Below are 23823 nucleotides of genomic sequence, written 5' to 3'. Positions count from 1 at the left end.
AAGCTGTCATCATCAAGACAGCATGGTACTGGCACAAAAACAGACACATAGATCAATGGAACAGAATAGAGAGCCCAGAAATAGACCCTCAACTCTACGGTCAACTCATCTTCTACAAAGCAGGAAAGAATGTCCAATGGAAAAAAGACAGCCTCTTCAATAAATGGTGCTGGGAAAATTGAACAGCCACATGCAGAAAAATGAAATTGGACCATTTCCTTACACCACTCACAAAAATAGACTCAAAATGGATGAAGGACCTCAATGTGAGAAAGGAATCCATCAAAATCCTTGAGGAGACCACGGGCAGCAACCTCTTCGACCTCAGCCGCAGCAACATCTTCCTAGGAACATCGCCAAAGGCAAGGGAAGCAAGGGCAAAAATGAACTATTGGGATTTCATCAAGATCAAAAGCTTTTGCACAGCAAAGGAAACAGTTAACAAAATCAAAGACAACTGACAGAATGGGAGAAGATATTTGCAAATGACATATCAGATAAAGGACTAGTGTCCAGAATCTATAAAGAACTTAGCAAACTCAACACCCAAAGAACAAATAATCCAATCAAGAAATGGGCAGAGGACATGAATAGACATTTCTGCAAAGAAGACATCCAGATGGCTAACAGATACATGAAAAAGTGCTCCATATCACTCGGCATCAGGGAAATACAAATCAAAACCACAATGAGATAGTACCTCACACCAGTCAGAATGGCTAAAATCAACAACTCAGGAAATGACAGATGCTGGCGAGGATGCAGAGAAAGGGGAACCCTCCTACACTGTTGGTGGGAATGCAAGCTGGTGCAGCCACTCTGGAAAACAGCATGGAGGTTCCTCAAAATGTTGAAAATAGAACTGCCCTATGACCCAGCAATTGCACTACTGGGTATTTACCCTAAAGATACAAACGTAGTGATCCAAAGGGGCACGTGCACCCGAATGTTTATAGCAGCAATGTCCACAATAGCCAAACTATGGAAAGAACCTAGATGTCCATCAACAGATGAACGGATCAAGAAGATGTGGTATATATACACAATGGAATACTATGCAGCCATCAAAAGAAATGAAATCTTGCCATTTGCGACAACATGGATGGAACTAGAGCATATCATGCTTAGTGAAATAAGTCAAGCAGAGAAAGACAACTATCATATGATCTCCCTGATATGAGGAAGTGGTGATGCAACATGGGGGCTTAAGTGGTATGAGAAGAATCAATGAAACAAGATGGAATTGGGAGGGAGACAAACCATAAGTGACTCTTAATCTTACAAAACAAACTGAGGGTTGCTGGGGGAGGGGGGTTGGAAGAAGGGGGGGTGGGGTTATGGACATTGGGGAGGGTATGTGCTTTGGTGAATGCTGATTCACAGACCTGTACCCCTGGGGATAAAAATAAAAGAAAAAAAATATTAAAAATTATATTTTGTGACTGTGTTGCCTTAAAGAGAGAAGAGCATGTTGGCTTTCTAAGCCTTAAACTTTCTGTCTTCCTGCTGGCTTTGTCTTCTGGGTTTCTGTTCCCCACTCTCATCCCACAGGATTGGCAGAGGACAAGGAAAATAAAACTCAATTAAATCCTGCCTGTGCTTTACTCATGCTGTTTCGAGGGTGCTCAGAGGACAGGAACGCTTCCAATTAGTTAGACAATTGTGTAGCTACCTGCATTTTCTCTACAACTGTGTTTGTACTAAAATTTAAAAACAATTTGCAAGTTCTGAGTAAGTTTATAAAATACACAGATTATAAGGAACTTGGTGTCTGGCACTGTTAATGCAGAACAAAAAATTTTATTTTTCATTTTGATAAATAAGGCAAATATTTTCTTACCTTGAAATAACTATTACTCTTGTGAATACTTAATGACACACAAACTGAAAGATAACATTACTTAAAACACGATTTTTGGATTAAAACAAAACTAGGTAAATAGACTGCTGTTTTCAAGACAGCTATATGTTGTGTCTCTTCATTCATTTACTTACTTTGGAGGTAAGGTTTCAATATCTCTTATTTCCCTGGTTGCTGTCATTGTAAATCCATCAATCACATAAAAATGCTCTTTACCAAAAAGAAGTAGCCCCTCACTGGTATCCAGCCCTTGGACTCGAGCACAGCGGTACATGTGCTGAATCTATGAAGAAAATCATAAACGTTTATTAACAGAGTTAACCAAAAAACTGATAGTTTCTTTTTTGATATAATGGAAACAAAATGTTTTTAAATATGGTTTTAATAGGCAAAACATCCCCTTCCTTAAACTCAGGTTTCCTGAGTTTAAGGAAACCTGAGTTTAAGCATGTTAAAAAAGAATCAGCTAAAACTGACATCTGATTTGCAGTTGAGTCCAGTAAAAGCAGACAACCATTTTACTCACATCCATACACCAACCTGTGCTTTTACCTATCTAACCCACTTCTCCCACTTTTCACATTACTAGCTGTGTGGCAGGGACGTGTGTACTAGGTTCTAGAGGCGATGAACGTGTTAGATAAGGAAGGAGACGGATACAATAAACAGAGCAGGAAAAAAAAAAGAATTGAAGTGTGGATGTAAGGGGCTTAGGATTGTGCCCCTTGTGAGACAAGAATGAAAACAGTCAGGTCTGCTGAGTCTAACAAACCTGAATGAATTCCCAATCCTGTCACTTAGTTATGGATTTAGCCAAATTTCTTAATTTTCTGGGCCTCTGTGTCTGTTTGTGAATTTCAGATATACAATGGTTTGTTGTGAGAGTTACTGAGATCATGTATGTAAGCGTGTTAGAAGCTGTTGGCTATCGTCCCTTCCACACAGCTCAATTTTATCTTTTTCCACAGCAGCTCCCAGGTGGGAACTACGGCATTTGTCCCTCTTTGCTCCCAACCTGGGCTCCTGCTTGCCTGGCAGACTGCTATGCCATTGTAAAAAGCCAAATTTGGCAGAAGTTGTATTTTCCTCGTAGGAAGAAAGAGTTGCTAAGTCTCTCAATGTAAGTATTGTTTTCTTTCCAAGAGGCAGGATTCAGTTCTTTCTTGCTTATAAACGATTTTTTGCTTAAACTCAGTTCGACATGAGTCAAGGAAAAAATATCAGCAACTAAACTAGAGCCAAACAAATGTCAAATAAATGTCAGTCTGAATACACTTCCTGCACTATTCAAACTTAAAGCAATTAGAGCAAAATCTGTACTCATGAGATTAAAAATTTTAAAAAACGGCATTAGAAAACAGTAAAATTGCAAATGTAGTAATTTTCATCACATCTGAATTACTTGAATAAAAAAAAGGTAGAATGTTACAGGAAAAACTGATACTTTAAGAAATCATTGTAGTACATAAAATGTAGCATATACTACACTGTATATACAATGTATATACTACATTGTATATAGTCATATATACTACTCCATTGTAGTATAATACACAAACATATGTATGTTTTTTAAAGTGCATGGACTGAATTTTCAAATGCTAAAAATATGATGCAGCCAGACTAAGAAACAGAACATTCCCAAGGTTCCAGCAGCCTCTCTTGTGTTTCCTTCAGACCTAATGAACTTCTATAATTATATGATTTTTTAAAATTTTTCCATTCAAGATTAATTAAGTTCTATATTCAAACAGAATTTTTAAATTAAGCCCTAATTTCTGACTATATCTTCATGGGTAAGATTTCAAGGGTTACACTAAGACATAATACAAGAGGCAAAAAAAAAAAAAAAATCCTTTAAAAAAGGTGCTACAACATATTAATTCCTTCCTTCATTTATTTATCCTTTTATCTACTCAAGAGATCTGGAGTAGATCTTTGAAATGTATGCATGTATGCTTTGAAAAAGCATAAATCATAGTATCTTATCCTTTGAACATGAGTTATCAGAAGAGATCTGGAGAAGTGAGACTGTACCCAGTAGGAGCTCCTGGGATAGAGATTACACAAGTGATGCAGAGAGCAGCATTTTGACAGAAAATACAGTGAGTAAAGCAGAGAAAAGGAATAGCATTATGGATGTAGTGAACTGCGGGGCACACAGTGCTGCAGGGACCTCGGTTTATAAGAGCCAGTGATGTGAGCCCAAACGGGCAGGCAGAGGGTAGGATGTCCGGAGGCAAAGAGGAAGGTAGGGTAGTCTTCTGTGAGTGCAGGAGAACAGGGGCTTAAATACAAGCCTGAGGATGACAGCATAGATGTGCTGAAGCTGCTTGTCGATGGCCAGAGGAGCTACGGAAGTGCAGAAAACTAGCACAAGGGTAGATGAATGACTGCGCTGTGTGCATGGGTTTGAAATAGAGAATGATGGCAAGAAATACAGTCTAATAAAGGGCACAGGGATAAAGTGAACTAGCTATCAAGTACTAACACTATATCTCATGAAGCTCTGGACTGTCTAGTGTGTTCAGACAGGTCAGAAAACCCTGAAAAATGGAAGAGGTAGAGTACTGAATCCAAATGGTTACTTACTATTTGCACTGTATGTCATTAGAGAGGGTAAAATATATATCTTGTGCCACCTGGTAAATATCCCATCAGTTAGTGTTGTAAAATGCAAACGCATTACTTCCACGCAGTCCTTACTTTTTAGAAGCACAGTACCTTTTCTCCTTCTTCCAGGAGGCGGAGTAGGGTGGCATTATCCGTTTTCTCCTCCTCCTCTATTGAGCTGCCTTCGGCAATCTGGTCTTGTAACTGCTCCTGGCTCTCCTCATCTCCTCCATCAGGTGCAGACCGAGACCGTTTCAAAGGAGGCTTGACCAGACCTACAGGATCATAAGCATGAGAGCCATGTGACCTCATAAGGGCCATTTGGGAAGCGGTTTGGGTTCCTGCAGGCCCTCCTACACATTTCCAAATTGAGATAACTCTGGAAGGTACAGGTAGGCAGCACAGTGCAGTGCTGAATGACAGAGGTTCTAGAGTTAAACACTTGTGTGACCCAGGACAATTATCTGCCTCTCTGATCTTGTTTTCTCATCTATAAAACTGGAACAAAAACACTATTTATCTTAGAGGGTTGGGGAGGACTTAATAATGAGTTATTCATGCTTCGCATCATGTTTAATAGTAAATGCTAAGTGTCAGATGATAAACAGAGCTTAGCATAATTAATGGTAAGAACAGTACTGCTTATGGATAGGTGTCATTGAGTGAACACCACAAATAATCAATCACTATCAGAACCAAAATTAAAGACAGAAAGTTATAAATATGATTATAAGAGATCCCACCTACTGGGAGGGCCCATGAGGACTATTTCAAGACTTATATCATAAGCAACAGTACAGTCAGTCATAGATGCATGAAGGTGATCAAATCATCATGTCATAAAGAATAGAACTCTTCATTTTTTTAAAGTCTTTTTTTTTTTTAAGATTTTATTTATTTATTTGACAGAGAGAGATCACAAATAGACAGAGAGGCAGGCAGAGAGAGAGGGAAGCAGGCTCCCTGCTGAGCAGGGAGCCCGATGCAGGACTCGATCCCAGGACCCTGAGATCATGACCTGAGCCGAAGGCAGCGGCTTAACCCACTGAGCCATCCAGGTGCCCAGGAATAGAACTCTTTAAAATACAGGATAAATCATTCAACTTGCAGATTAAGGAAATACTCTACTGTCTACATTTTGATAACTTTATTAATAATCACAGGAGGAGACAAAATCAATTGATGAGATGCCGAAGTATAAGCAGCATTCAAAATACATTCTAAATGCCACATTTAATTAATATTCTCTAGTTGTTCCAAAAAACATCCTGTCACACCTACCAATGATAGTTGCTCTAAGAATTTTGAAAAAAGCATAACTCATAGTATCTTATCCTTTGAACATGAGTTACCAGAAGTTCTGCTTTGCCTTGAAAGAACCTTCTTTTCACATATGAAAGAGTATAATAAGTAATCAAGAGACATCAAGTCCTGCCGGGAATATCCACAAGGGGAAAAAGCGCACAGGTGCATTATCCTTTTTTTTTTTTAAGTAAGCTCCATGCCCAGTGTGAGGCTTGAACTCACAACCCCCAGATTAAGAGTCATATGTTTACTGGGTTATGGACACTGGGGAGCCAGCCAGGAACCCCTATCATTGCATTATTTTTAGTAAATCAAAACTTCCAATTCTGTCTAGCATAACACCTTACATAGTGTAGTAGTGACACCAAATTTGTGGGTTTGTGTCAGTAGACATTAGGAAAATGGGCCCAAGACAAGTGAAGTGCTTATGACCCAAACAAAAGTCATCTGACTGTGAATTATACCTTCACTTGCTGGTACAATGTCAAGAAAGCTAGAAGACTACAAACCCATTCAACTATACAACTACTCAACTACTAAAAGTTTCAAGGATTCTTTGAAAATCTTAGATTGATAATGAAATGGTTAATAAGTCAGTCACCATGAGACAGAAAAGGAAAATTTTAATAATAAGATAAATGGATCACAATTTTTGATGGTGTCTTTTGTTGACATGTTGTCATCATATACTATCAATTTTTTAATCAATGGGATCTGAAAGTAATTTGGAGAGGAGGGGGCTGGGGGGTTGGGTGAGCCTGGTGGTGGACCTTAAGAAGGGCACATACTGCATGGAGCACTGGGTGTGGTACATAAACAATGAATTTTGGGACACTGAAAAGAAATATAATGAAATAAAATGAAAAAAAAAAAAAAGTTCTTCATTTATATTCCTAGGCTTTGTTTATAGAATATACCAAGGACTTTTGAATTTACCATGAATCAGAGGCTTAAAAGAGTTAAAAGACAATTGACTTACTTATTCAATATTGACTGAATCCCCATTTTGTGCTAGGCATGTGCCAAAACATAAAGTGAGAAGAAAGATGATCTCTGCCTCTGAGAAACTTGTAATTTAGAAAACATAAAGCAGTGAAAAATCACTGAAATTGCTATGATATGAGCAAATGCTATCTTTGAACAGGGCGGCGGGAAAAGGTTTCAGAGAAGGATAATGGGATATTTGACCAGTGTCTTCGAGGCTGGGTGGGGTTTGTTAGGCTCCACATCACGGAGAAGCTATAGGAAGAGGGCCGAGGGCACACATATGTAAAAGTACAGAATAAAAGGGGCGCCTGGGTGGCTCAGTTGTTGGTGTCTGCCTTTGGCTCGGGTCATGACCCCGGGGTCCTGGGATCAAGCCCTGCATCCCGCTCCCTGCTCAGCGGGAAGCCTGCCTTTCCCTCTCCTACTCCCCCTGCTTGTGTTCCTCCCCTCTCTGTCAAATAAATAAAATCGTTATGTGGTATGTATACACAATGGAATACTATGCAGCCATCAAAAGAAATGAAATCTTGCCATTTGCAACGACATAGATGGAACAAGAGAGTATTACGTTGAGTGAAATAAGTCAATCGGAGAAAGACAACTATCCGATGATCTCCCTGATATGAGGAAGTGGAGATGCAACGTGGGAGGTCTGGGGGGGTAGGAAAAGAATAAATGAAACAAGATGGGATCGGGAGGGAGACAAACCACAAGAGACTCTCAATGTCATAAAACAAACTGAGGATTGTCGGGGGTAGGGGGCTATGGAGAGGGTGGTTGGGTTATGGACACTGGGGAGGGTATGTGCTATGGTGAGTGCTGTGAAGTGTGTAAACCTGGCGATACACAGACCTGTACCCCTGGGGCTAATAATACATTATAGGTTTATAAAGAAATTAAAAAAAAATTAAAAGAAAAAAATGTTAAAAAAGTCTGAATTCATCATCTCATGTATGTTTTACTAAGCCCTAGTGGAACACTCTTCTTAACTGTTGTCTAACATGCGCTAGTAACACATTTAGCAGTTGTTTTAATTTTTACAAAATATTTATTTAGTTATTAAAAAAAAAATGTCACTGAGAATCCTGCCAAATGCAGTAAAAACATTATCAAGCCAAGAGGCACATTCCATCACCTGTAGGCAGTAAAGAGCCAGTCCCTTTAGTTCAGATCTAGAAATCAATCTTAAAGAAATCAATCTTAAAGAGAGTGAAATTATAAAATACGCATGGATACTTTTATCCACATAGTTGGCCCAACGCTTTATAGCAGCTCATGTTTTCACGAAAACACAAATCTAACAAATGCTCCAAAGTGATTTTTACTTCCAAGGAAGAGGAAGGCTGACCTTTGACTTTAGCGATAGTGTCCTCGCCGTGCTCTGGTTCCTGCTGAGCGGCTTCACCTTCTGAACTCTCCACTATGGCATCCTGGACAATGGCTGGATTGCCAGAGGCTAGTCGCATGTAGTATTCTTTACTGTCATAACTTATGGCTCTTCTGTATCGAGCGGGTTTCTAAGAAATTACAGAACAAAAGGATTCAGATGATTATTTTCAAGAATTAAAATATAAGCTTCCCGGAGGAAGGTATGGTATCACGAATCCCTTCTCAAAAGGATTTTTTAACAAACTGTGTTTATACACAGTAAAGCCACAGACTTTTGGGTTAAGTTCCTCTATTTTAAAATTGCACTGATTCTTAAAACATACATATAAAAAAACAGTATTAGCAGTTTTTCTTCCTGAAATAGACATAAATCATCTGTAGTCAAAAAACATTTTCACGTTAGTATCACATGACCTTACTGATGTATTAGAAAACCTTCCTAGACAGTAAAGGGAACAGCCAGTGTTGGAGAACATCAAGGCGCAAGAGGATGTCTGGTTTGTGTGGAGCCTGGAACTTTGCTTCTACTCCAAATAAAGTGCACAGTCAGGCGTAAAGGCAATCCATTTAGTTGGAATCATCTGTGCCAGTATTTACCTTAGACACCTGGAGGTAAAGATTCAGAACTGCACTGTTCTTCCCCATGTTCCCAGTTCTTACTAAAACTCCAAAAATGGACCTTCCCCAAGTTCTGACCCAACATGGAATCAACCAGCTTCAGGCCAGATGGAGCTCTCTGCTGGGCCTGCTCCTCCAAGCTGTTATCTTCAATTTGCTAAAACATTCCTGTTGTTTATTGTGTAAAATAATATGCTTCATAAACTTACTAACAAAATGAGTATATTAAGAACAATATAAGTCTATCTTGAAGAAGAAATTTATTATCTAGAAATATTAGAAAAGATCTGATATTTTTGCATATGATACAAGAGCATTTCTTTTTCAGAATTAATATCTATCCTAAAAATAGAGTCTCTAGCTAACCTAAAACTTTTTTTTTTTTTTTTCCTGAAAACCATAACATAATGAAATAAACAAGTTCTAGGGACACCTGGGTGGTCCAGTCAGTTAAGCATCTGCTTTCGGCTCAGGTTGTGATCCCAGGGTCCTGGGATGGAGCCCTGCAGGGAGCCTGCTTCTCCCTCTGCCTGCTGCTCCCCTGCATGTGCACTTGCTTGCTCTCTCTGACAAATAAATAAATAAACACTTCATTAAAAAAAAAAAAGTTAAAAAAAGATGGGGCTTGAAACATGCTTTAGAACCCTTTTTAGGGGTTTTGGGTAGCTCAGTCGGGTGAGTGCCCAACTCTTGGTTTGGGCTCAGGTTATGATTCCATGGGTCTTGAGATGGAGCCCTGCCTGTCAGGCTCTGTGCTTATTGGGGAGTCTGCTTGAGATTTTTTCCCTCTTCTTTTTCCTCTGCCCCTCTCCTTGCTCACACTCATGGTCTCTCTCTCTCTCTCTCTAAAATAAGTAAATTTAAAACAAAAAACAAAAAACAACAAATAAATGTTCACTTTCTAAACATTATTTCACTGATCCTTCCCGATGAATAAGAACAGCTGATTAAAAATACCCTGTCAGCCTACTCTTCAACTCAAGTAGTCTCTATGTATTATCCACCACAATGCTTATTTCAACAAACGATTTCCAACTCAAGTGGAAAACAAATATTCCTTGTTGGAATGTTTAGACTGAAACACTGAACCTATTTTGAGATAAAAAGCTACCTAAGTGAAGTCACACTACCCTTCTTTTAAATTCAGGCCCAGAGTCAGGGAATCGAGAGAGCTGCAAGCTAACAGGAATGATATATAATATAGGAAAGTATTAAAATGAGGTAAAATGATACTACAATGATGGAAGGACCAATCTGATGAGCAAACTAATAAGAATATTGTAATATCTTTTAAATGAAATAAAGGTAGTAAACTTTGTACACCAAACCAATTCTTCTATGTAAGGTATTGCAATTATCTTCAACTCAAAATTGCTCATTTTTAAAATGATGAAAGCATAGTTAGTGATGGGCAAGACAACGAATTAACAGATGTGGGGCTTGACTACCGACTTCAGCTTGGCACTACGTGTTTTTCACTAAATATTTGGAGGTATATTTCTGCATTCTAAAGAAGTACTTTTTTTTTTTTTTTAACTGAATTATGTACTGAATCTTTCTGGAAAAAGAAAACAATTGTAAATTTTTTAACTAATTAAAAAAAGTTAAAATTCTATTTTAAAAAATGATCTACATATGCCCTTAATTTTCTTTAGTTCCTTCTAATTGAAAAAATAATTTTTAAAAGAGGATACTCCTTGCATTCCCAAGATACACACTGTTTAGTATGTGGAAGAATTAAATGAGCAAGTGAAAAAAAAGTTGAGGGTGTCAGACTGCCCATTACTAACATGCATCAGAGCTTGTTAGTTTATATGTGAGGTGATACACATTTTACGGTGAGAGCAGTGAACACTAAGCCTGTTAGTGAGGGGCACACAGGCCCTAGGAAGCTAATTAGAACAAAGCCGAGAAAGGCTAGAACATCTCTCAGCATGAAAGACACCAACTTTTCAACTCGAAGGAATTTACAGGAAGGACAAATTGAACATCAATCTTTTACGTTAGTCTAGTCTACCATGCACTAAAAAAACAAAAACGAAACAAAGAAAACTGCAAGTATTTTGTATTATCTTATAGTAATTTGTGTTTTACCTTTTGAGGAATGATATCATCAGGTGTCTCGGGCTGTTTACTTGGGACCTCAGACTGAAAACAGGGTATTAAGTACAGATACATCAGAAACAAAAAAACAAAAACAAAAAAAACCCAAACCAAACCAAAACAAAACACAGCAACATAAAGAACACGACAAAAATAAAATTTTCTTGAGGACTATATGAAATATGGAAGACGCGCATACTCAAAGAAAAGTAACATGATACCCTAAGTTGTTTGAAATAATCACTTAGCATCTGGTCATTATTTTTTCTTATTATCAAAAGTAGTTTTAAAGCAGAAACTACACTAGACTTCTCAAGGCTACTGAACAGGACTAACTTAAAAATCACAGACAAAACTTCAGCATAGGTGGCCAGTGTAATGGATGATTGACAGGCAACTCTATTCAGCTTCAAAAGGAAAAAACTGAAAACTGGATAATAGATAATGCCAGCTATTACCTTCCACCTACCTTTCACTGTGCTTATCCCTGCATCTCTTTTACAACAGAAGCAGCTGGTTTGTACCATTACCAAAACCCCGTAGCACAGAAATCACAAGATGCTTATTAGTGAAAAAAAATCCTTCTGTAAAAGCCCAATGCCCTACTTCCTTGACTACTTTCATAGCCATAACCCCAGAAGGACTGAAAGCAGAAGGGAGACGTGGTCATCAGCCTCCAGATCAAAAGTTTTTGTAAAAAGTACTTTGAAATATTAAGTGGTAGCTTTATATTTTATTGAGAATAAAATCTCAGTTAATGAGAAGGCAACTTCTGTTGAGCTGTTGTACATGGCTTATACATGTAAACATACACAGATAGCTACATAGAGACAATAACACACCCAAGAACTACTTCTAATTTTTCTTCCCTCTCACAGTTTTATCTGGAGATGACATTTAGTACTTTTCCCCACAGTAAACATGCATCGACAAAATAATTTCACAAATGTTTCCTGCCTGGGCAAAGCAAACACTGGACTACTGGCATCCTTTCAAATATTTCACATGATTTTAATAAATGTTTCTCTTTAAAGGCAAACTTTTAAAAACATACCTTGCAATGAAGAATAACCTTTAAAATATACATCTATGTTCTCTTTCTTGGTAGGAGTTTTGGCTATACCAGTTTAAAATACACATATGTGAACACATGATGGTACACTTACGATTTGTGTATTTCAATGTATGTAAAATTTACATAAATCAAAAAAGAATTATAAACAAAAACTCAACTCTAATTAATGATATGCATGTGGAAGTGTTAAGGAGTGAAGGGTACTGATTCTGCAACTTTCTCTGGAATTCATTAAAAAAAGAAACTAATTCCAAAATAGATAATTGGATGTGTGATAGACCAATATAGCAAAATGGACCCATTACTATTGTCGAATGCAATTTTAATGTCCACTATTTACCTTCAACCAGAATGTGGGCAGGGTCTGACATGCAGCATACAGCACAGTGCTAGTTTAATACATACTTACTCACTGATTCACTGACTAAGGCTCTTATTTTGCTACAAGGCAAAGCATTCAACCCATAGTATAGAGATATGCTATATCAATAACTTTGGTATTACCATTGCTCTCTTTTACTTAAAATTTTGTAACTAATTATTGTAATTATGTTCACATAGAAATCTTAAATTTTCAAAGTCAGAATTTCTAGAAAATAATTTAGTCATTTTTCTTCAAATTTTTCTATAATGTTGGCAATGGAATTTTCTGAATGAGCCGCTTAGTTTCTATGAGTCCTGTGACATCTCTATATTACATAAAAAATGTATGTGGAGGCAGCCACAGGAAACTCCCTTAATTAGAAAAGGAAACTCCAAGCAAGTCAATTACTCTTTTGTCCTAAGCAGCCCAAAATTAAAAGGTAGACACAGTACGGTCTTAACCCCAATGTATTTACAAACAATAGTAAATTTGTTTGAGATTATGACTCCATGAAAATAAAGTCATGAAAATAAGGGGGGGGTGTCACAAAATTAAAACCTGGTTTTTGTATCTAAATAAGATTTTTTTTAATGGAAAAAAATGGAATCTCTTTCTTCCGTAGGATTCATAGCAATGAGACAACTGTTTAAAAGCCACTAGATTTTATATTTTCATCATTCTCGAGGCGGCTCACACCTTAACAATAACTAAAACTGATATTACCACTTAAAATATAAAATTACGGTGCAATTTAGCATAGCTGTTTTAGTTATGGAAATTAACCCCAAGGAAAGTCACTGTACAGAGAGGAATCATTTTCATGTGAGAATAGATGTTTCCATATGTACCTAATTATTCTCATGACAAAAATTATTACTCTTACTTTTGTTAAAGTAATTTTAGTAGATAAACTGTGAAAGCTCTTAAGTCTGAGGCAAATGAGACTCTAAAAGAACATTCTATACTCTACAAACATCTAATTTAAAAATCAAGAAACAGGGGTGCCTGAGCGGCTCAGTGGTTTAAGCCTCGGCCTTCAGCTCTGGTCGTGATCCCAGGGTTCTGGGATCAAGCCCCACATCGGGTTCTCTGCTCAGTGGGGAGCCTACTTCCCCCTCTCTGCCTGCTTCTCTGCCTACTTGTGATCTCTGTCAAATAAATAAATAAAATCTTTAAAAAAAAATAAAGAAATGAAGTTCAAAACTTAGAGCAAGTAAGCTATCCTGTATACAATGTGTAACAATATCAAGGTTTAGGAAATAAAACTTGAATGACTAGAGGAAAAAAGTCAGTTAATTCATTTCTAACACATCAAAGATTTTAAAACAAGAAAAAAAATTTAATCATCACTATATTCTTTAATCAACAGAACTAAATATTTAAATGCTACTTAGAACAGTATTATTCTTACAAAGGCAAAAGATTAGTCAATTGCCCTTGCTCAGATAAAGTCTGCTTTACCTAGCAAGAAGAGGCTTCCAAAGTAATTTTTAGGTTGGCACATACCTTGTACATTGCAAAAAGTACTAACTCTGTTTTATAAACATGCAGGCAAGGAAGGCAACACATTTATGAGAATGGAAATGGAAGAACTGGGAGGCAATGTGGAATACTGTTTGGGACAGAGGTAGATTTTCTATAGAGTTAATAAAGCTTAAACTTCAATAGCCTTCACTTCCCATGGGATCCTTTCAAAACCCTGGAAAGAGGCGCCTGGGTAATTTCATATTCATAAATTTATGCCCTTTTTCTTGTAAAGCCCTCTGCCAAGTTATAAACTTTAGGACCAAATTTTGTAATTTGGCTCTAGTCCCATTTAGTGGAAAAATTTCAGAATTAGGAAAATTCTACAGAATGCTAAATGGGAAAGCAATGGAAAAAGTCTATAACTTCAGGAGAAAGAGTGCTGGTAGTCCATTCACTCAACATTTATTAAGTTCTTAATACTCTGTTAGCATTACAGAGACAACACCTAGTATACTGTTTCTTTCTGTCTGGAAGAAACTCACTGTCCACCAATAAAGTCACAAAACCATCAAAGGTTGGAATCGCTTCTTTTCCAAAAGTGATTCAACTGCTAAGGAACTCTCATCCTATATACTCATTATATCATACTCTGCTACTTAGTAGCTGCGCCTAGACCTTTCTCTAGGTTTTGATTCCTCATCTGTAAAATCAGGAAAACAGTGTTAGCATCGCGCTCATTGTGCTTTGTATCTGCTCTTCTTGTTTGATGTCATGAAAGAAGTCAGTGGGAGAGCAGTTGCTTCTACTTTGGGGAATTTTCTTTGCGGTCAACATAGCCAGAACGCATAATCCACAAAATAAAAGTGGACGTTTAATGGCATTTCAAATTAAAAGTATTCTGAACTGGCAAGACCAAAATAATTAGTCATCCAGAAAATTTCATCACAGAAGATCAACCTTGACTCGTGCATGAACTAAGCCACATAAAGTCCACATTCTGTAACTGTCTCCCCTTCCCACCCCCTCTTTCCTTTTTTGTTAATGTATCTCCAGCATTTCTTGACTGCCTTGTATTTCCCAATATGTAACCCATCTGGTTAAAAAATAAGCTCCATATGGTACACAATTATTTCTGAGACTGTCTGCTCAGATTTTTCAGGCTGCTGAATGCTTTTGCTTATGTAAAATGCTAATAATACTAAGGTTGTAAGTGTGAACCCCAAATAGGTTATTTTGTTTTTATCTGATACAGAAGTTTAAATATACTTTCATAAAGTGAATGGCACGGTTATAAAAAAAGGAATAAACAATATAAAAATATTATAGTTATATAAGTAAAAAATATGCCTCAGTTAAATAAAAAGTGAGTTGGTCACATTTCTAGGAGAGCATATATATTCATATTATATTTTAGTATTCTTGAATGGATTCAATTTATATGATTGCTGACTCAATAAGAAATATTTTATCAAACTGTTATCGGCTTAAAGTATTTATTTGAGGGAAAAAAAGGTTAAGAATTAGAGACTGCCCTGCTGGTTTACTCTAACAAAAGCAGGTACTAGTAGAGGCTGCAAGGTATGGGTGGATTAATTTTTTTTTCCATAGTGCAGTAGTACTAGAAATTATGGTGCTTTGAGTTAGAGTTGTACCATGTATGGCGTTCTTGACAGAATGGAATAGCTTTGAGCAAAGTGATACTTAGGAAGCTATTGTGAAAAATCTTAGATAACTATGTATTAGCAGCTCTAAGACCGATACTCTAAGAAGTAACAGGACAGAAGTGAAATCACTGCCCACAAAATAAATACAGCCAGGGTTTTGGCAGAAAGAGATGAGACATAGGAACAATGCAAACTGCCCTCACATCATAGAATCCAAACTATTTATTAGAAAATCCACGTTCCAAGCCTCTTTTATAAATCTCCGTTTCTTCCATTGTTGACAAAATCAAATATGAAGTCAAGAATGTGAAAGTATTTAAAACCCAAGAAGGGTTTGAAAGAAAGTTTTTAAATGAAGTATTATAAAACTTCTACAGTGGGCAAGGGTTCAAACACTAAAAAGTTCAAACTTTATGACCTCACGGATCCTAAAATCCTATTAACCAAACATCCAAGGACAGGCCTTCTTCAGCAGATGATTCTGCGCAGTGATGCAGGTTTCCAATTGGTTTTAGGAGTTTCTACTGGATTGATTTTAGAGGCAGCTGAACACTAAAGTGAAACTAAGCGTGGGATATACTCCCTTGAGAGATACTCAGTCACCTTCCTGTCTTCATGAAGCATAGTTGGTCAGACGCTTGGGAAGGGGGAAAATCTTAGAATATATTTCTCTAGACTACATTTTTCAAAAGTTATAATACTAATTAAAAAAAAAATTTAACTGATGCCTCAAAAAAATCTAAATGATGTTAAAGGAAGACGAAACAATTTCATTTATCAAGAAGGAGTACAGATTTTTAAAAAGTCACAACACAGTGGTCTAAGAATCAGGGATTCTCTAGAACTGCCCTGGTTCAATATAGCAGTCACTACCCATGTAAAATGTGGCCAGTCGGGATGGAGACGTGTTGTTACTGTGAAATACAGACTGCATTTCAAACACAAGGTACAAAAAACAATGTAAAATACTTCATCAATAATGTCTCTGTAACTGATTAAACATTAAAATGATAGTAATAGGAGGCTGGATGAGATGACCAGTGAGACCCCCTTTTAACTCCCAACACTGTGATTCTACGACAAACACGAGTTTTCCAAGGACAAAAGTAATCTTCATTTTGGAGGCAGAGGATTATTATTGGACACCGAAGAGTTGAATTACTACTTAGAAATATTATGAGGATGTTCAGAATTAAATTCGGCAGATTTTTATACTCTTGTGTTTTCTCTTTTGAACTTGTAGTGGCTTTATTGGCAGAATCTATCTTCCTAAACTTAAAAACACGATTCCTAGACCATCAGCAACTTAGATAAATTTTCTCTGGTCATGTGCAAGTCTGAATTAAGACTTTGGGGAAGGGGGACTTATCTGAATAAAGGAAACTTCTTGGCAAATGCTGTGTTTTAAACCTGTGGAATCAGTGAAGACGTTTCTTAACACACAGAGAAAGATCCACATACTCGGGCGATTATTCTTTAGCTCTCTTCTGTGTTTCTTCCAAGAACACTGCTTCTGCCAATATCTATTTACTTAACTTCACTTACAGCAGCGTCTGGCACAATATAAGCACCATGTAAGTGCTTTACTAATTTAACCAATCTAATCCTAACAGCTTTTGAGACAGAGCTGTCTTTTTCTCCCCACTGGCAGGAGGGAACAGGAACCTAAAGTGGCCCAGCGGCCTGTCCCGGGCCACCCAGCAAGTGAAGGGGCAGAGCCTGGGCTCCACTGTGGGCGCATGACTCCACAGGCCTGAAGCTCTAGCCCTTCCCTTGATGTCTCCCCGCCGCATCGTTGCTGCCTCCCACCACCACCGCCACCCTGCCTGATGAACTGAATACAGCTTAATGAGTTTGCTAACTTAGATACTTTCAGTAACTGACCTAAAAGAAAGATGCCTGCCAAGAGGAAGAGACCGCTAAAAGAGCCATCACAAACATTCAATTCCGCATACTCACCGCCACATTTGCCTCTTGCTCCGTCTCTGGCACGTAAGGGTAATGGTTATAAAACATATCATTTCGCACCATTTTTTTCCTCATTCTGCAGGGCCCTTCTGTCATCTCCAACATCCATTTGTCTAGATGGGAGCCGATGGGGGGGCCCCACAACCCTCGCTCCCGCAACAGTTCGTACTCGATTTGGCACCACTCTTCTGTCACGTACTTCAGGGCATTTTGCTGACGCTAAGGGGAGGGAGTCCAGGTTGTTTTTCAAGCAAAAGCAGGAGGAATAATCAAAAGTCTACAAATAACTTAAAGCCAAGTTAATATTTGCAAACAAAATGAGTGCATATCATTTCAGTCAATATTATAAAAGTAAAATTATATTTATTTATGGTTACAGGGGCCTATGAATTCTGTGAGAAGGTGTGATTTTTTGTGGGGGCCCAAGTGCTTAACACCAAATAAATGACAGATAGGTACAAGGGCAAGGGTGCGGTACACTTGAACAAAGGACACTGAAGCAAGGACCTGGAAATATTACTTATGAACATATACTGCAATGCTTAGTCCAGTGTAAGTCAATAGATAAACATGGTAATTTAAGGATGACTCTCTCCCTCCCACCCCCAGTCACAAAACAAGTACTTGAACATGCATAGGAGAAGATCTAGTCAATCAGAACAAGAAATACTGCCAGTAAATTGGCTTACTCGTTAGCTTGGTAACATTTGCCAAGATTTTAGGTAAAGAATATAAACATGCAGCTCTGATAAAGTACTTGATGTTCATATAAAAATGAAAGAAAAACCATTTTCAACTGACTACTGGGATAGATTTAAACCATTTTACTTAAATGAAAATTTATGAACTGGTACAACTTCTGGCTATTTATCAAGATGTACAGCAATTTAGCAGATGATTATAAATTGGACTACCTTATCTAATGTTTCATAGAACATAAGTATATAATATCAATCTAAGAATAAAATCTCTTTATATAGTGAAGATTACTGAATGAATAATCTTGAAATTACATGATATCACAGTAGTACTTACATGTTCGGGGGGGAGGGAAGGAGGTGAATCCCCTATAACAACTAGCTAGTGTATGCCCATAAAATATTAGCAGTTAATCATTCAGAAACCTTCAATAGATCTAAATCAGCCACTTTGGAAACAAAATATTTAGGATAGTTATGAATTCACCAAGAGGATTTCACTGAATTTATTTCTTACCAACATAAACACCCAGTGCCTATAATAAAAAATTATTTAGATTTAATTTTTTTTTTAAATTTTGAGAGACTTTCAGAGACTTGGATGCATATTTTCACAGTCTCCTTGTTAAGTCCAAAAGAGAGGGATTTTCTTTTATTTTAATATTTATTAGGAACAACCCATGCAGTATGTATGTCAGTAGTTAATGTCGATGGAATTCGGTTGTGCTGATTTTCAGTTTGTTGTTTTTTAAATGCCATCTGCCTCTAGGAAGTCCAGATTTTTCTATCTTAAAACTAGTGACCAAAGTAGCCATTGGCAGCAATAATTAAAAACATCTTCTGACGATGAATGCAGTTCAGCAACTTACTCTTAAAAGCGGTAAAAAAGTATCATGAGAGAGTTCTTTCTCACTTGAAGAATGCAAAAGAAACCTTTATTGTGGTTATGAATTCTTACCTCCTGATATTCCTTATATTGTGTGTCTACCAAGTCACGGACAACAGCAATATGTGTAAACATCCACTGAGAAATCTCCTAACAATGGATGGAAAAAGAGTCTTAGTATTTCATGAATTTTCCTAGAAAAATGTTAACTAGGCTTAAAGTAATGCCAAGTAAATTTATTAAAATTTCATTAAAGACACAACTATTAAGACAAAACAAACAAAACAAAAAACTCCTAAAGATTAATTATGTGATGAATCTAGAGGAGGCTTTTCTGCTGGACAGAGATCCACATGCTTTCTCCCCCATCTCTATGCTCCTTCCAGAATGGGCTGGCTCCCACAGCTTCTGAGAGTGCCATCAGCACCGCTGGGGATCAACTCAGATGCAGAGAACAGCCAGGAAACCCCAAACCCAATGACTATATGATTTGGAGTTAAGCAGGTTCAGCCACTTCAGCTCAGCACATGTCAACTATAAAAGGCCATTTTGGCCCTGAAGTTCCACTTAGGTCAGTTGAGCCTAGACCTGCCTTGTAACCTGGTATTTCCCTGTGACCGATCCTGCTTCCTTTCTTACCCTTCACAAATACCACAAGGGCACCTGTAAAAATCATCCTGCACCAAATACCCTCTCAGTGTGCTTCCTGGGGAATCCAACCTGACATAGGGAATGAATGATACACACTGTTTCTCTCAGACCCTTCTCACTGCTGCCACTAAGATTCCAGGATGGGAAAGGAAGTATGATGGGGGAGAAATTAATGGAAGTAGATGAGTTTAAAAAAATCAATCACAATATATATGACAAGATTATAAAAAATAAAAAAACCATTTTGTGCTGGTACTGCTTTAAATTTTATATAATGGTTAGCAACAAAATTATTGAAAGTTTGGAAAAACTGGGGGAAAAAAATAACCCACTGTATGGTCATGTATCAATAATCTGAATCTCCTGTCCAGTTATGAAGTAGGTCTGCATACACAAGACTCACAATGCAATTTCGTCATAATAAATTGGGAGAAGTTTCCATTACCTGGGTTATTTTTTTATCTCTTCTAAAAGCAAAAATGCAGAAAAGTTCCACTTCAAATCATGTGCTTATACAGGTTAAGTGTGTTATATAAAACACTACAAGTAAATCTTAAAATAAAGATTTCTAATAATACATCGATGAAACCAAACAATGTACCTGGGTGGAAAGACTGTGTTTATTAAGACCACTCTCCTTTCGATTCCTTCTCGATCCTGTTAACTTGGAAAGACCAAAGCCACTGCTGACACGGGACAATTTGGATTGTGTGGTGGGCACTAAAGCTTCTCCTCGACTTATGCATTTCTTTTCGTGGGCTATGAAATCAAAATTAGATTACTTTAAAATTTCTCCATGTATTTATTTGTCTTACTTTTAATTCTGAATCCAGGGTACACATCACAATTCTGTAGTCATCAAAAGCAGTTTACATTATAGACACAGACATTCTCTTAGATATTTCACATTTACTTGCTGGTGATCTTGTATTAGCATTATCTGCTTGGCAATTATTATACTAGCTGAACTGACATGTATTTGAAACTTCACAGCTCTACAGTAAACGCAAACTTATTTTACCTGTTCAGTTTCTAAGTTAATAACAATTCACAACTCCCCATCTAAAATATTTGGTGCTGTACATACTCAGGAATTTAGAAGGTTTTGGATTTTATAAGGTGATATAGTACATAACTGTATAGTATATAATACTGAGGATCAATGGCAGTAAACCATAATTGAACAGGTAATATTTCTGCAGCAAAATGTGTGAATATTTACAGTAAGTAGGATAAATATAGATTAGGTTTTGCAACAAGTGATTTTTGAGCACCAAATTCATGAAAAAACCTTAGGTTTTTAGGGCTTTTTGAATTTCAGAATTACAGAGAACAGATTATGGATTCATAACCAAGATGGTGACCAGGGACTGCATCTGTGAGCAATGCATTATCTTCCAAATTCATAGATGCCAGACGTGTAACATATTTTAGATTAAAGAAGAAAAATCTGAGAAGAAATGCCAAATCTCAACATAGTCATTCTAGAATGAGTGTTGCTTTTCACTTCTGCTACCGTCATGACATCCTCTGGGGAAGTTTTTAATTATATATCTAAAGTGCACCCACAGACTCAGATGCATGTAAATCTGTTAGTCACATGATCTTTGAGGCCTCTCTTACCCAAATGATTCTGCCAGCACTTTAAACCAGCTTCTTCAATGAGCGGCCTTGCTACAGCTATGTCCACGTGACCCCTTTCATTCACAGGTAGGGTGACTTTGAAAAGTTCCTCCAAGGCTTGCTTCTTACTATGAATTAATTCAGTCCAAACTCTGTTGACAGCTTTTATGAGAAGTTGACGCCCTAGGAAATGAAATCAACAACAACAAAAACACAATTTATCAAAAACACAATATAAAGGCAGTAATTTTCTTCATGCCTTTCATCTAAGAATCTCATCTACAGTACTTAAATGTCAAAAAAAAAAAATGCTTCAGATAGTATTAAGTTCAATAACCAAATTAAGCTCAGATAACCAAAAATGTGGTTGGCTACTTGAAGAACTTAAAACAAAACAAAACAAAAAAAACTTCGTCTGTATGCAAGAGATTGCATTTTTTATTTTTTTATTTATAAAACTGGAAATTACATACACATTTCATTGTCTAGCTCTTCTGTATAAGAACCTTGCCCATTTAAAAGTAAGTTTACATCTGACTATTTAAAATAAGTTTAAGATTAAGTTAGTTGTTCTTTAATATTTTGCAATAGGCAAGAAATAAGTATTATTAAAAGAACATTTACTATTAAACTCCATCTTGCTTTGGACTCCTTGCTAATTGTTCTGACTCCTGCTCTAGACCAATCTTCAGCAAGCGTCAGAGTCACCTGGACCAGATTGCTGGTCTCCACCCACAGAGTTTGTGATTCAGGAGATATGAGTGGGGCCAGAGCATGTGCTTTTCTAACAAGTTCCCAAATGATGCTGATGTTATTGGTCTGAGCACTTTGCTTTGAGAAACAGTGTTCTGAGTTGTCAGTTCCTTGGGGGATGTTCTCAGTATCTGAGCTTCACAACGTGTTAGTGAAAGACAGAGAATAAATTAATGCTTAAATGAAGGAAAGAACAAGTGGTATACTTCCAAAGGATAAAATCATATGCAAAACTACCACACTGTATGGCTGTGGAGACAAATACTTTTACAGTTATGACTTTTTGACCAATGTGCAAATTAGAAATGAATCCACTGTGAAGATTTTAATGCATAATACTTATAAAAAGCATTGGGAAAACTATATTAAAAGAGAAAATGAATAAAAGAGAATAAAAATGGTAGTAGTGATGACCTGTCTCAAGTAATATTTGCACCTCTAATAAGACCTATCTAACACTACCAACAGGTAGCTTCTCTTAATGGTAAATGCCACATTAATATTGATACTACTATTTGTGCAAATGTTAGTATCATCAAATCTCCCAGTGTTACCATGAAATGTTAGGGGCTAGCAACATAAGGAGAGCTCCAGCTGGTAGGCTAGTTTATGATGGTGGGCATATTGGCGTATGTTCAGGAGGGACCTATTGGAGCACCGGTTGCCAATACTGGCAGTATCTGAGGTGAGGTTTTTGGGAGGGGACAGAGTCTATCTTAAAAATTGGAAATGAGGGGTGCTTGGGTAGCTCAGTCAGTTAAATGTCCAACTCTTAATTTTTGGCTTGAGTCATGATCTCAGGGTCATGAGATTGAGCCCTAGGTCCAGCTCTGTGCTGGGCATGGAGCCTGCTTAAGATTCTCTCTCCCTCTCCCCTTCCCTATTCCTATGCTCATCTCTGTCTCTTAAAAAACAATTCTTTTTGGCAATGGGGAGAGCTGGGAGAAAAAAGGAAGAAAACAAGTCGAGGTAATTACCTTCACTAATATCTTGGCTGTAACCACCGTCTGGTTCAATGTCAGAGGGGATCATAATGTGCCATGTAGTCATGCGGGCTTCTGCTTCCAGTCCGAATCCATCCACGTTGCTGAAAAATTCCAGTCAGTTTAAACTCTATGAAGGAAATGACTGTAGCTGAAAGCTGTAATGACTAAGTATAACCCTGCAGACACAAGCAAATGCTGGCTCTATCACCAAGTTCCCAAACTGGCAGACAGATACTCAGCAGATGCACAACACAGAACTACTACTTCATCAGGAACATGCCATTTCACAGGGTGATCTCACAAATCCACCTGGCCAAATGTAATGAAACTAAACAACAGCATCAAGATGGGCATCTTAATATTTAAGGTGCTTTTTGGTTTACTATTAACATTTTTACCTTAAAATTACCAGAAGTTCCTAAGAACATTTTCCTCATGGGCCTATGCGCCACCTCCCCCACAGTCTCTCATCCCACCACCCTTCACTCAGTTGCAGGGAGATACTTGTAGTTTCCCCCAAGTGCCATATTCTTTCCTTCCCCGGACACTCACACAGATGGCTCTCTGTTCCCACATCACTCTTTCTCATCCTCAATGGAGGGCTAACCACCTCAAGCATGCTCAGGTTGTAACTCAGCCAGTGTCTTCTTCCCGTTTGGGGCACCTGTTCCAAGCTCCCAAAGCACCATGCTTCCAGCAGAGCACTTGGCACACCTGACTGTCTGTCTCCCCTCCTAGACTGCACGTTCCAAGACCCTGCCATGGAGTCTTTCTTGCCCACATCTCATGCCAGTGCCTAATTTAATGTCCAG

At 37.6% G+C, this 23823-nt stretch overlaps 1 protein-coding gene across 5 annotated transcripts in view; it reads right to left on the bottom strand.

The window, feature by feature from the left end:
• Positions 1-23823, bottom strand: part of WDFY3 (WD repeat and FYVE domain containing 3) — a 278171-nt gene that overhangs the window by 39222 nt on the left and 215126 nt on the right. For 4 of the 5 annotated variants that reach the window (XM_059173438.1, XM_059173443.1, XM_059173453.1 and 1 more), the window contains 9 exons: positions 23003-23112; positions 21273-21455; positions 20251-20408; positions 19071-19148; positions 17406-17633; positions 10868-10921; positions 8115-8283; positions 4586-4749; positions 1996-2144 (listed from right to left, as the gene is read on the bottom strand). In XM_059173438.1, coding sequence (XP_059029421.1) covers positions 1996-2144; positions 4586-4749; positions 8115-8283; positions 10868-10921; positions 17406-17633; positions 19071-19148; positions 20251-20408; positions 21273-21455; positions 23003-23112 — 1293 coding nt within the window. The remainder of the gene's footprint in view (positions 1-1995; positions 2145-4585; positions 4750-8114; positions 8284-10867; positions 10922-17405; positions 17634-19070; positions 19149-20250; positions 20409-21272; positions 21456-23002; positions 23113-23823) is intronic. The other variant, XM_059173447.1, reaches the window with a different exon arrangement.

Source organism: Mustela lutreola, chromosome 1 (assembly GCF_030435805.1).
Source record: "Mustela lutreola isolate mMusLut2 chromosome 1, mMusLut2.pri, whole genome shotgun sequence".
Classification (NCBI taxonomy): domain Eukaryota; kingdom Metazoa; phylum Chordata; class Mammalia; order Carnivora; family Mustelidae; genus Mustela; species Mustela lutreola.
Note: the sequence above shows the minus strand (reverse complement) of the source record. Positions and strands in the feature narration are given on the sequence as shown.